The sequence below is a fragment of the Dendrobates tinctorius genome, unplaced genomic scaffold (genome assembly GCF_039654945.1).
Source record: "Dendrobates tinctorius isolate UK_male_01 unplaced genomic scaffold, ASM3965494v1 ptg000150l, whole genome shotgun sequence".
In the NCBI taxonomy this organism is placed as follows: domain Eukaryota; kingdom Metazoa; phylum Chordata; class Amphibia; order Anura; family Dendrobatidae; genus Dendrobates; species Dendrobates tinctorius.
Genome location: NW_027361817.1, coordinates 3,244,596 through 3,257,947, shown reverse-complemented (window position 1 = coordinate 3,257,947; position 13,352 = coordinate 3,244,596). Strand labels below are relative to the sequence as shown.

Sequence of the window (13,352 nt, the reverse complement as noted above, 5' to 3'; positions counted from 1 at the left end):
TTGTTCTCCTAAATGTTTCCTGTTATGCTGTACATAGAAATGGAAAAAGCACCCTCATGCAAAAGAGCATTTTATCCTACAGTTACATCTCTCTCTAAGGTCACAATGAAGAGGAACTATATTTAGGATCTTGTGATAAATTTAAATCCACATATCACATATGACTGAATTTGTTTTTCAATGTAACAAAAATCTACAGAAATGTAAAAGGTAAAATGCACTTACAGCAGCTACTAAACTATTTTCAGTGATAAATGTTACACACAGCAGGGGTAAAGTATCGGTTATTAGAGTAGTTACCCTGAAAAACATAACAACAGAAAATAGATTAATAACTGTGAAAAAAACCACAAATTGCACATGACTGTCATGTCTACATTTGTTGGGCATAGTCTTAAAGGGAAACTGTCAGTAGGATGAACCCTCCTAAGCTGTCTATATGTGCATGTAGGTCATAAGAAGTGGAATAAAATCATACCTTGATATCTGCATTCCGATTAATTATTTCTGAGAAACCAACATTTTCTTAACATGCAAATGAGCTGTTAAGATCTATGGGACGGACAATGATCTCTCTGAGAATCTGCCTCCAGAGATTATTTTACATGAAAAGGGACAGTTACCAGTGTGAGACATGTAGTGACTGACAGTGTGCTCTCCTGATCTCACGGCAGAGCTGTGTATGCTTATTTCTGACACATCTGCAGGTTCCGCTCACTGACAGAAACGGTTGCAATGCAGCAGAGCTGTGAGAACTGAAGCAAATGTGTTCGTAAGAAGACAAAGCTCAGTTCAACAGTTCTGTGATAGTTACACTCACCCTGGTAAGGTCCCTTTTTATTAAAAATAAGCTCTTTAGGCAGATTCTCAAGCAGATCTGTGTCTGGTCACCCATAGTAATGAACAGCTCATTTATAAATAAAAATAATGTGGATTTCTCTGGAAGTAGATATCAAAGTGCAGATATCAAGGTGTCATGTTATTCAGCTTCCTATGAATATAGACGGCTTAGGAGGGGTGATCCTACTGACAGATTCCATTTAACGTTTTGCATTCAATGCAATCACCTAATGAATCCCAATAATGATGCCACAATACTACGGATGAGAATGGTGGTAGTGTATATTTTAACATTTTGGGTGAACTTTCTACTTTTATATTTAGGGGGCAAACTGTTCATTTTCTATAGTAACCCCTTCACAACATTTGATGTACCTATATGTTATGAAATGGATGGAGTTCCCACCAATGAAGTACAGGTACATCATGGCATTCGTGCGGACACAGGAGATATGCCCGCGCGATCGCCACCAGGAGCTCAGCTTACATGGCAACTGAGACCCAACTCTCACAGCCAGGAGCTGTGCCTGCACCGCCTCCGGCTGTTTAACCCCCTAAATGCTGCAATCGATATAGTAACATTTAGGAGGCTGGGAGAGCTCTTTCTCATGTCTGATCGGTGCCTCTGCTACGTCATCGTAAAGGCCCAATAGTTACCATGGTTACCCAAGGTCATAGTGAAGATATCTGGGTCACCAAGCTCACAGCATGGTCTAAGAAGCTTCTGTCAGTGTAGCATTGACATGTCTAATGCATTGCAGTGCATTATACCAGCGATCAGAGTCATAAAAGTTAAAGTCCCATAAAGGGACTAAGTAAAAAAGTAAAAAAAAAAATTGTCAAAATACCGTATATATTTTTAAAAAATCACAATATAATAATAATATTATACCTATAAAATGTATTTTTTATGTAAAAACAAAAATGAACAAAAAAAGTACATATATTTGATATTGCTGACTCACTGTAAAAAAAACAAAAGCAAAAAAAAATCAAGGCAAAAAAAATGCTTTTTCATCATACCGTTGAACAAAAAGTGGAATTAAATGCCATCAAAAAGATGTAAACTTGGTACTGCTGAAAACGTCATCTTGTCCCACAAAAAAACAAGCCACCATACAGCTCCATAAACAGAGAAATAAAAAAGTTATAGCACTCAGAATAAAGTGCTGCAAAAACAATTATTTTTTCTATCAAATTGTTTTTATTGTGTAAAAGCGCCAAAACATAAAAAAAATGATATAAATGAGGTGTCGCTGTAATCGTACTGACCCGAAGAATAAAACTGCCTTATCAATTTTACCATTTGGTGAGCTGCATTAAAAAAAAAAAAAAAAATCGTAAATTGCTGTTTTTTTGTCCATTCTGCCTCACAAAAATTGGAATAGAAAGCGATCAAAAAATGTCAGGTGCTCTAAAATGGTACCAATAAAAACGTCAGCTCGTCCTGCAAAAAAACAAGCCATAACATGAATGTCAGCAGAGGTCTCAGGTCCATCATTTGTTAACGGAAATATAGGGGGGTTCCACTTTACTGGCAACACAAACGCTCTGGAAAAGCGCTATGGTTCCTCGCCTCTCAAAAGAGATCCAGCGAATATTGAGCTCCCAAATCCAAACGCCCCCTCCTCTTTCCTGTGCCCAAACTGCAGATAGCATCCACATTTGGCATTTTTGTAGTGATGAGAGGCCGCCTAATTTACGGGGTCCATGTCTCCAGAAGCATGAGCTGGTCAGAATGTACGAGCACTACAATGTACGCTGGCAGATTTGCATTTTTCACTCAGCAAAATCCACTGCTGTTTGTTTCTGGAAAACATCCATGAAGTCAAAATCATTACCACACCTGTAGATAAATTCCCAGAGGGATGCCATTTCTAAATTGGGGTCAATTGAGGGGGATTCTGCTCTTCAAGCACTTAAGGGCTCTGTATTGAGTTTGCAAATTATTGTATGACAATTTGTTCTCCTAGAGTCAAATAGCACCCCGTCCTTCCCAAGTCTCGCCATGTGGCTAAACAGTACTGTACAGTCACAGAAATTATGTGAGAAATTTTGATGCCAATTTTACCCATTTCTCCATGTGAAAATGTAAAATCTGGGGTCAAAACAAAATTTTTGTGGTAAAAATGTAATTATTTTTTCTTCATCGTCCAATAATATAAAACTCTGTGACAAACCCATGGTGTCAATATGATCACTGCACTCTTATATTCATTGAGAGGTATAGCTTGTAAAATGACATGACTTGTGGGGGGGGGGGTTCTGCTGTTCTGGTACTTGAGGGGCTCTGTCAATGTAATATGGCACCCTCAATTCATTCCACCAAAATGTGTACTACAGTATGTGTCTCCTTCCCTTCTGAGCTATGCACTGTGCCTCTAAAACAGTTTTTGACCACATATGATGTGTTGACGTACCCAGGAGAAATAGCATAACATATTCTTTATGTTCTATTTTCTCCTATTTTCCGTTTTGAAAATTGAAAGCTTGAGGCCAAAGTAACATTTTAGTGGAAAAAATGATAATTTTCCATTGACTCAGCCTAATGTTATACAATACTGTGAATTGCTTGAGGGTTAAAAATGCTCACTACACAGGTAGATGAATTCCTCAAAAGGATTAGTTTCCAAAATGGAGTCACTTGTGTGTGTTTCTGTTTTGGCATGTTAGAGCCATTCGCAATCTGCTCCAGCCCAAATCATGCTCCAAAATTCAACTGGCACGTCTTCCTTTCCGAGGTCTGTTGTGCGACCAATAGTAGCTTCCCCTCACATATGGAGTATAGATGTACTCACGACAAATTTGATAACATATTGTATGGCCCATTTTCTCCTGCTACTCTTGTGAAAATGAAAAAGTTTGGGCTGAAGCAACATTTTTGCTGGAAAAATGTATTTTTTTCATGGCTCAATGTTTTAAAATTCTGTGAAGCAACTGAGGGTTTAAGGTGCTCACTATACCTCTAGATAAGTTCCTTGAAGTCTGTAGTTTGCAAAATGGGGTCATTTGTCAGGAGTTTCCACTGTTTAGGCATATCAGGGGCTCTGCAAATGCTACATATTGTCCGCTATCTATTTCAGCCAATTTTGAACTCCAAAAGTCAAATGACGCTCCTTCCATTACAATCCCTGATGTGCCCCCAAACAGTAGTTTTCCACCACATATGGGTTATCAGCATACTCAAGGAAAGTTGCATAACAAATTTTATGGTCCAGCTTCTCCTGTTACCCTCGTCAAAATGAAAAATTTGGGGCAAAAGGAATGTTTGTGAGAAAAATTTAATTTTTAATTTTCATAGCACGTTATAAAATTCTATGAAGCAACTGTGGGTTCAAGTTGCTCATCACACCTCTAGTTCTTTGAAGGGTATAGTTTCCAAAATGGGGTCACTTGTGTGTGGAAGGGGGGTTTAGGCACATTAGGGGCTCTAACAATGCAACATGGTGGCCGCTATCTGTTCCAGCCAATTTTGCGCTACAAAAGTCAAATGGCGCTCTTTCCCTTCTGAGCCCGGCCGTGTGCCCAACCAGTAGTTTTCGGTTTACTAAGGCGAATTTGCAGAACAAATTGTATAGTCTGTTTTCTCCCATTACCCTTATGAAAATGCAAACTTTGGGGCTAAATAAAATTAAAACATTCCTTTTTTCCTTCCATATTGCTTCAATTCCTGTGAAGCACCTAATGTGTTAAACTTATTGAATGTTGTTTTGAGCACCTTAAGGGGTGCAGTTTTTAAAATGGTGTCACTTTGGGATATTTTCTGTCATATAGGCCCCTCAAAGTGACTTCAAACGTGATGTGGTCTCTAAAAAAAGGTTTTGAAAATGTTGTTGGAAAAATGAGAAATTGGTGTTAAACTTTTATCCATTCTAAATTCCTAACAAAAAAAAATATGATGACATATATTACACATATGATGTATATTATACATATGGGAAATATTATTTATAAATTATTTTGTACAGCATGACTATTTTTTATTCTGCCTTGCCTTGGGGTGCTCTAAGGCCAAAACGTTAGTAAACACTGTTAGGGCTCTTTCACACGTACCGGAGACACTGACACACGTAGACCCATTCAAGTGAATGGGTCTGTGCACATCAATGTTTTTCCACGGACCGTGTCTGTGGGCAAAACATGCTGACATGTCGGTTTTTTACCGTCAGCACGGGACGCAAAATGTCCCGCACACATGCACACGGAGAACACACATGGATATCATCCATGTGAGACACAGCGACGCCAGGGAAGAAGCGCTACAGTAAGCGCTGTTCCCCGGCGCCAGGTGCTGAAGACGCTTTTATCATTTTCCCCTGCTCTGCCGGCGATCAACGTGAGCAGGGGAGAATGATGAGAGTTGTATTCAGGTGATCACAATGACGGCAGGCAGTGGCTGATGGGACTATTACTCCCATCATCCTACGCCTGCTGCCGCTAATAACAGTGACAGCAGGAGTGGCTGATGAGAGTATTCATCAGCCGCCGCTTGCGCTATAAATAAATAAGTGAAAAACCTTGCGTGGCTTCCCCTGTATTTTCTATAACCAGCTAAGAAAAACTCACAGCTGGGGCTGCAATCCTCAGCTGAAAGCTTCTGCGAGGTTGGTTATCAAGAATAGTGGGGTCCCCATTCTGTTTTTTAATTATTTAAGCAAAAAAAGGCATGGGGTCACCCTCATTTTTGACAACCGGCCTTCCTAATACTGACATCTGGGAGCTGCTATTCTCAGGCTGGTAAGAGGCCATTGATATTGGCCCTCCAGCCTAAAAATAGCAGCCCACAGCTGCCCAGAAAAGGCACATCTATTAGATGGGCAAATTCTGGCGCTTTGCCCAGCTTTTAACACTTGTCCTGTAGCGGTGGCAAGTGGGGTTCATATTTGTGGAGTTGATGTCACCTTTGTATTGTCAGGTGACATTAAGCCCATGGTTTAGTAATGGAGAGGTGACACCTATCCATTACTGATACTATAGTTAAATAGTAAATAAAGACACAGCCAGAATAAAGTTCAAAACAAAACACAGTTTGAGAGAATTTTTCACAGTGATCTGCTGTGAAGACGCTGAGCTCGTACTGCGGTGACCTCAACACTGGCTTTTTCCATCGGTGCTTACCAGCAGTAACCTTGATGATGTCACTGCTGGTAAATGATGCTGGGCTCACAGCAGCTCAGTCACCACAAATATGAACCCCACTTGCTATCACTACAGGGCAAGTGGTAAGAGATGTGCCTTTTCTGGGCAGCTGCGGGATGCTATTTTTAGGCTGTGGGGACTAATATCCATGACCCCTTACAAGCCTGAGAATACCAGCTGTCAGCATTAGCAAGGCTGGTTGTGAAAAATGGGGGGACCCCCCCTGTTTTTTTATTTATTTTAATAATTAAAAAAAACGCATGGGGACCCCTCTATTCTTGATAACTTGTTGTCATTGTGATCACTTGAATGCAACTCTCATCATTCTCCCCTGCTCGCGCTGATCGCCGGCAGAGCAGGGGAGAACGATGAGAGCGTCTTCAGCACCCGGTGTCGGGGAACAGCAAACAGCACACGTGTGCTGCAAGTACACTGGGTGCAGAATTATTAGGCAAATGAGTATTTTGATCACATCATCCTTTTTATACATGTTGTCCTACTCCAAGCTGTATAGGTTTGAAAGCCAACTGCCAATATGTGTAAGCACACATGTATGTGTATGTGTAAGCACACATATTACTCATATATACACATATTCTTACCTATTCTTCTTAGTAGCATCGACAAGACAAACGGTGCTGTCATGGCTCACCCAGGCCATACGGTCCCCACTGTGAGAAAAGCACACACTGTGAACCCAACCACAGCTGCTACTGGACTCAAACATCAGTTCACCAAAAGGCATCTTGGAACCCCATGGGGTAGGAGCTGGACGCTCTTCTACTTCTTTAATATATGATGAAAAAATCCTGTGTTGGAAACACAAATATGATATTTTGATAGAAACTCAACTTTTGCTCTAAGATGAAAAATCAATGTTTGCAAATAATTTGAAAGAAATCTGTCAGCAAAGTTTCACCTCCCAAACTATTTATATGTGCAGCAGCTCTTTCACACACAAGTCCAACAATACCTTTATATAGCCAGTCCGTCCATTCCTCCATTACTGATAAATCAGCATTTGAATTGATGTGAAAATAAGGCTGTAGATCTGAAGCCTCTGTCACTCCACCTCTAATCCCCACCCAATGCCAACTCCTCCTACTTGACTGACAGTTTCTATGCTATGTGACTCAAGCAAAATGAGGCTGCACTTGGCAGGGGAAAGAGATGAAGTGACAGAGGCTTCAAATCTATAGTACCGTCTAATTTGCAAATCAATATATATTCAAAGGGAAGAACGAAGGAAAAAACTAATTGTTTTCCACTCAATTTTTCATCATGGAAGTCACTATTCCATGGCCTAGTCACCCCTCTACTACACAAGCTACTCTTAAAAAGGTTTTGTCAAAATAAATCTTCAGGAGTCCACCGCACCTGAGCTTCCTTATTGCCAGGGGCAATGTTCTCCTAAGGGCCAGGTTTGCTTTCAAACCATCCAACCTAATTTATCACTGTTTAAAGAACAAGCAAACTAGAGATCGCTGGTAGAGGCCTAATTTGTTGGTTGGGTTAAGTAGCCCAATAAAAGTATAAAAAAAAATATCAAGCGCTACTTGACCCTGAGTGCGCAGTCAGACGGCCATATAAAAAGGATTGAGATCACATCACAATGCACAGACTGGCTGGCGACTCCCCTGACAAAAGAGTGACAGCTTCATATATTTCTATCCAGCTGTAATGTAATGTATCAAAAAGTCATATAGAAAAATAATGGTAATACTGAAAACGTAATCTTCTCCCTCAAAGAAAGTGGCCCTTCATATTCAAATTTTTCTATTTTATTTACCCGGCTGAGTTTGAGACCCCTGATCTAAACTATTTGGTAATACTTGAATAAAAAATTACCTACTGTTCCCTAACTACTCCATCAAACTGCTTTTCTATTTTTTTTTTACAACTTTCTCTTTGTTGTTGCCTCATTTGAGGATCCCATGCACATGAGGCTACGGTCACTGTCTCAGTCTCTGCCCCGTCCCTGAAAAGAAGTGTCCCCGATTCAGGGCTGAGCTGGTAGTACCTGCTCTCTGTGCAATGTGCACAATGACAGCACGCTCTCTTTCCTGCTTAGATCAGCAGTAACCAGCTGGCAGGAGAGTGCACTGATATTGTGTGCTGTAAGACTACCTGGGGTGCAGAGGAAATATAGTCGGGACTACAGACATGGAGAAAGACTTGAGTATTCTAGTTTAGCAGTACTCAATGTCACTAAGCAGCTATAAAAGCAAACACAATGTTAAGGTGTATAAAAGAAAGATAAAATCCTGTAATCCAATGTATTATTTATTACCCCTTTATTAATCACTTGTGAGGCCACATCTAGAATATGGGATCCAGTTTTGAGCTCCAAATTTTAAAAAGGATATTTGGAAGTTAGAGTCAGTTCAAAGTTGGTCAACTAGATTATTACAAGGGATGGAAGGCCTCTCATATGATGAACGTGTCATGGTTAGGACATGGTTAATGTCCTGTTCTCACAGGGTTAACTTTTGCCGGCCTCTCTTTGAATCTGGGAGGGGTATTTATACTCACTCCAGACTAGGATTCCCTGTCAGCTATACTGTTAGTCTGGCTGTGTGTCTGACCCCTGGTGTGCTTGTATTCTGCATTGCTTGTTTGATTCTCGTGTATGACCCGGTCTGTCCCCTCACTGTGTTCTCTGTCTCACGTTTTGGTACTATCGTCTTCTCTGGTTCTGACCTCCTGGCTTGGCTATCCTTACTCTGTTACAGTTTGTCCCTATTGTACCGTCTATTGCCCGTTCTGGTTTTCTGATCTATTGCAATGTCCTGACTATCCATTCTGTCTAACCCTTTGGTATTGTTGTGCTATCTCGTGCTTTGACCCTGGCTTAATCTGGTTTACGTCTCTGCCTATGCCCCTTGGTAACTTGTCCCGCAGTTACCTTTCTAGGAGTTTTCCTTCAGCTCCTAGCTCTGTGGAGCTTAGGCCACGCCCCCAGCAGTCACGTGCTTCAGGCCCTGTTAGTCTGAAGCACGCATCTTCACCGCTGCTGCCCCACTCCACAGGTATCTTTGAGCACCGTTTTTGTACTCAGGACACGCGCACTTGGTCAGTGAGCAAGTGCAGTGCGGTGTTCCCGACAGAAAGGTTGAAAAAGTTGGACTTGTTTAGCTTAGAAAAAAGACACCTCAGAGTGGATCTCATTTACATGTATAAATATATGTCCGGTGAGTACAAACGACTAGCACAGGATTTATTCCGTCAAAGGACCAGGGTGCTTTCTTTATAGCTCGAAGAAAAGTGATTTCAGCAGCTAAATAGGAAAGGGTTTTTACAGTTAGCGCAGTCAGACTGTAGAGCGCCCTACCAGAAGAAGTAGTAATGACAGGCCCTTTAATAGCATTTAAAGGGAATCTGTCAGTAGGATGAACCCTCCTAAGCCGTCTATATGTTCATGTAGGTCATAGGAAGCGGAATAAAATTACTTCTTGCTATCTGCGATCCGATGTCTTATTCTAGAGAAAGCCATGCTTTTCTTGAGTAACCAGGGATTGAAGCTTGAGGAGGACAATTTGCATATTTCAGGTGCCTTCTGGGAAAAGCGTAGAGTCTCCCTCAGCAAGAAGATCATTGGGTACAGCCAGGACCAGATGCTTGGAAAGCATTGCCAGACCAGGGATCGAAGCTTGAGGTGGACAATTTGCATATTCCAGATGCCTTCTGGGAAAAGCGAAGAGTCTCTCTCAGCAAGAAGATCGTTGGGTACAGCCGGGACCAGCTGCTTGGAAAGCATCGCCAAATTAAGAATTCAAGCATGAGGAGGACAATTTGCATATTCAAGGTGCCTTCTGGGAAAAGTGAAGAGTCTCCCTCAGCAAGAAGATCATTGGGTACAGCCGGGACCAGCTGCTTGGAAAGCATCGCCAAGCCTTTAGGGCATTATTGCAAGAAAGCTTGGCTGATTGAGTAGATTACACAAGAAGGAAGGCACACAGCAAGTCAATAGGATCTAGGAGCAACATGGCAGATGTGACAACCTACATGGTGAGTTGCAACATGTGCTACATGTTCACAGATCGACCAGAAGAAGAATCCAATTTCACCTGCCAGAAGTGTAGACTACTGGCCCTTTTAGAAGAAAAGGTGCGGGGTCTGGAAGAAAGAATTGCAACTTTGAAACTCATTAAAAAAAATGAAGACTTCCTAGACAGAACAGAAGCATCTCTACTGGTCAGAGAAAGTTAAGAAAGTGTCAGAGAACCTCCAAAATCAGACGAGTGGAAGCATGTGACCAAAAGAAGCAAGAAGACCATGGAGACATCACCAACCACACAACTGAGAAACCGATACCAAGGCAAACAAAATCCTCTAAACTGCATGCTTGCAAATGCCAGAAGCCTGACAAACAAGATGGAAGAACTAGAAGCATAAATATCTACAGGTACCTATGACATAGTGGGAATAACCGAGACATGGTTACATGAAAGCTATGACTGGGCAGTTAACTTACAGGGTTAGGGCACCATTACACTAAGAGATGCACCAGCGATCCCGACAAGACACGACCTGGTAAGGATCGCTGGTGCATCGCTACATGACCCCTAATAAACTGTCAAACAGGCAGATCTACGCAACGATGTGGCGATCCGTATAACGACCTCGGCGGTCGTTGGGACCTTGTCACACAGCAGCTATTCTGACGACTCATGCCTGAATCCATGAGTTCTGTGTCGCCAACGAGGTCGCTCGTCGGTGTCAAACACAGCGATGCATGCTGGCCAACGGGACGCCAACAATCAAAAAATGGCCTGGGACATTCGAGCACGATTAGCGCTATCCAGCGGGGGTCGGTTGCCGCTATGTGTCACACGTAGAGAGATCGCTGGCGAGATCGCTGTTGCGTCACAAAATCGGTTACTTTCCAGCGATCTCGCTAACGATCTCGTTATGTGAAACGGAGCCTTTACAGTCTGTTTAGAAAAGATCGTAAAAATTGGAGAGGAGGAGGGGTTTGTCTTTATGTAATGTCTTGTCTAAAGTCCATTTCAAGGGAGGATTTTTTGCAAAGGGAGTGAGGATGTCGAGTCCATATGGGTTGAAACACATGGAGGGAAAAATAGTAACAAAATTCTCATTGGGGTCCGTTACAAACCCCCAAATATAACAGAAATCATGGAAAGTCAACTACTAAGGCAGATAGATGAAGCTGCAACCCATAATGAGGACCTTGTTATGGAGGACTTTAACTACCTGGATATTAACTGGGAAACAGAGACCTGCAAAACCCATTAAGGCAACAGGTTTCTTTTAATAACCCAAAAAAAATCTCACAGTTGGTGTAGAATCCAACCAGAGGAGCAGCACTTTTAGACCTAATACTATCTAATAGACCTGACAGAATAACAAATCTGCAGGTCATCTAGGAAATAGTGACCACAATATTGTACAGTTTCACTTGTCTTTCACTAGGGGGACATGTCAGGAAGTCACAAAAACACAGAACTTAAGGAAGGCATAGCTTGACCAGCTTAGAGATGCCCTTAATCTGGTTGACTGGGACAATGTCCTCAGAAATGAGAATACAGATAATAAATGGGAAATGTTTAAGAACATCCTAAATAGGCACTGTAAGCGGTTTATACCTTGTGGGAATAAAAGGACAAGAAATAGGAAAAACCCAATGTGGCTAAACAAAGAAGTAAGAAGGGCAATTAACAGTAAAAAGAAAGCATTAAAACTACTAAAGCAGGATGGCACAGTTGAAGCTCTAAAAAACTATAGGACATTGCTAAGGAGAGAAAAACTAATCCCAAACAGTTTTTCAACTATATCAATAGTAAAAGAATCATAATTGAAAGTGTAGGCCCCTTAAAAAATTGTGAGGAAAGAATGGTTGTAGATGACGAAGAAAAAGCTAATATATTAAACACCTTCTCCACGGTATTCACGGTGGAAAATGAAATGCTAGGTGAAATGCTGAGAGACAAAGAAAACCCTATATTAAGAGTCACCACTCTAACCCAAGAGGACTTGCGAAACCGGCTAAATAAGATTAAAATAGATAAATCTCCAGGTCCGGATGACATACACCCATGAGTACTAAGAGAACTAAGTAATGTAATAGACAAGCCATTATTTCTTATATTTAGGGACTCTATAGTGATGGGGTCTGTTCCACAGGACTGGCGCATAGCAAATGTGGTACCAATGTTCAAAAAGGTCTCTAAAAGTGAATCTGGAAATTATAGGCCAATAAGGCTGTTTTCACATATCAGTTTTTTGACATCAGTCGCAATCAGGCAATTTTTGATAAAAAAGGATCCGGCAAAGGATGCCGTCGGATCTGTTTTTTTCTCATAGACTTGAATTAGCAACGGATTGCGACGGATGGCCTCACGTTTTATCCATCGTGCGCCGGATCCGTCGGAAATTGTGTGTCCGGTGGCCGGAGACGATGGACAAAGTAACGTTTTTTGTCTCCGTCGAAAAGTCGGACAGCGACGGATCCAGCGCCATCCGTCTTTTGCTAGAATGGAAGCCCATGGGCACCTAGTCCGTCAAATGACGGAATCCAGCGACGGATTCCATTTTTTTAAATTGAGTATGCTCCAATTATTATTACCAGGTAGGGCAGTCGGATCCGGCGAAAAAACAGATCCGTCGCATCAGTTTTTCACAATCTGCGACGGATTCATCGATCCGATTGTGACTGACACCAAAAAACTGATATGTGAAAGGGGCCTAAGTCTAACCTCTATTGTTGGTAAAATATTTGCAGGGTTTCTGAGGGATGTTATTCTGGATTATCTCAATGAGAATAACTGTTTATCTCCATATCAGCAAGGGTTTATGAGGAATCGCTCCTGTCAAACTAATCTAATCAGTTCTTATGAAGAGGCAAGCTATAGACTGGACAAAGATGAGTCATTGGATGTGGTATATTGTGATTTTTCCAAAACATTTGATACTGTGCCACACAAGAGGTTGGTGCATAAAATGAGAATGCTGGGTCTGGGGGAAAATGTGTATAAATGGGTAAGTTACTGGCTTCGTAATAGAAAGCAGAGGGTGGTTATAAATGGTATATTCTCTAACTGGGTCGCTGTGACCAATGGGGTACCACAGGGGTCGGTGTTGGGACCTATTCTCTTCATCATACTTATTAACGATCTGGTAGAAGGTTTACACAGTAATATATCGATATTTGCAGATGATACAAAGCTATGTAAAGTAGTTATTACAAGAGAAGATAGTATTCTGCTACAGACGGATCTAGATAAGTTGGAAACTTTGGCCAAAAGGTGGCAGATGGGGTTTAACAATGATAAATGTAAGGTTATACACATGGGAAGAAGGAATCAATATCACCTTTACACACTGAACGGGAAACCACTGGGTAAATCGAACAT

The 13,352-nt window shown here is 41.4% G+C and overlaps 1 protein-coding gene across 1 annotated transcript in view; it reads right to left on the bottom strand.

Annotated features, from left to right (window-relative positions):
- ARPC1B (actin related protein 2/3 complex subunit 1B) overlaps positions 1 to 13,352 on the bottom strand; it is a 102,663-nt gene that overhangs the window by 12,752 nt on the left and 76,559 nt on the right. The window contains exons 6-7 of the mRNA XM_073546678.1: positions 6,582 to 6,788; positions 226 to 301 (exon numbers count right to left, since the gene is read on the bottom strand). Of these exons, the coding sequence (XP_073402779.1) occupies positions 226 to 301; positions 6,582 to 6,788 (283 nt within the window). The remainder of the gene's footprint in view (positions 1 to 225; positions 302 to 6,581; positions 6,789 to 13,352) is intronic.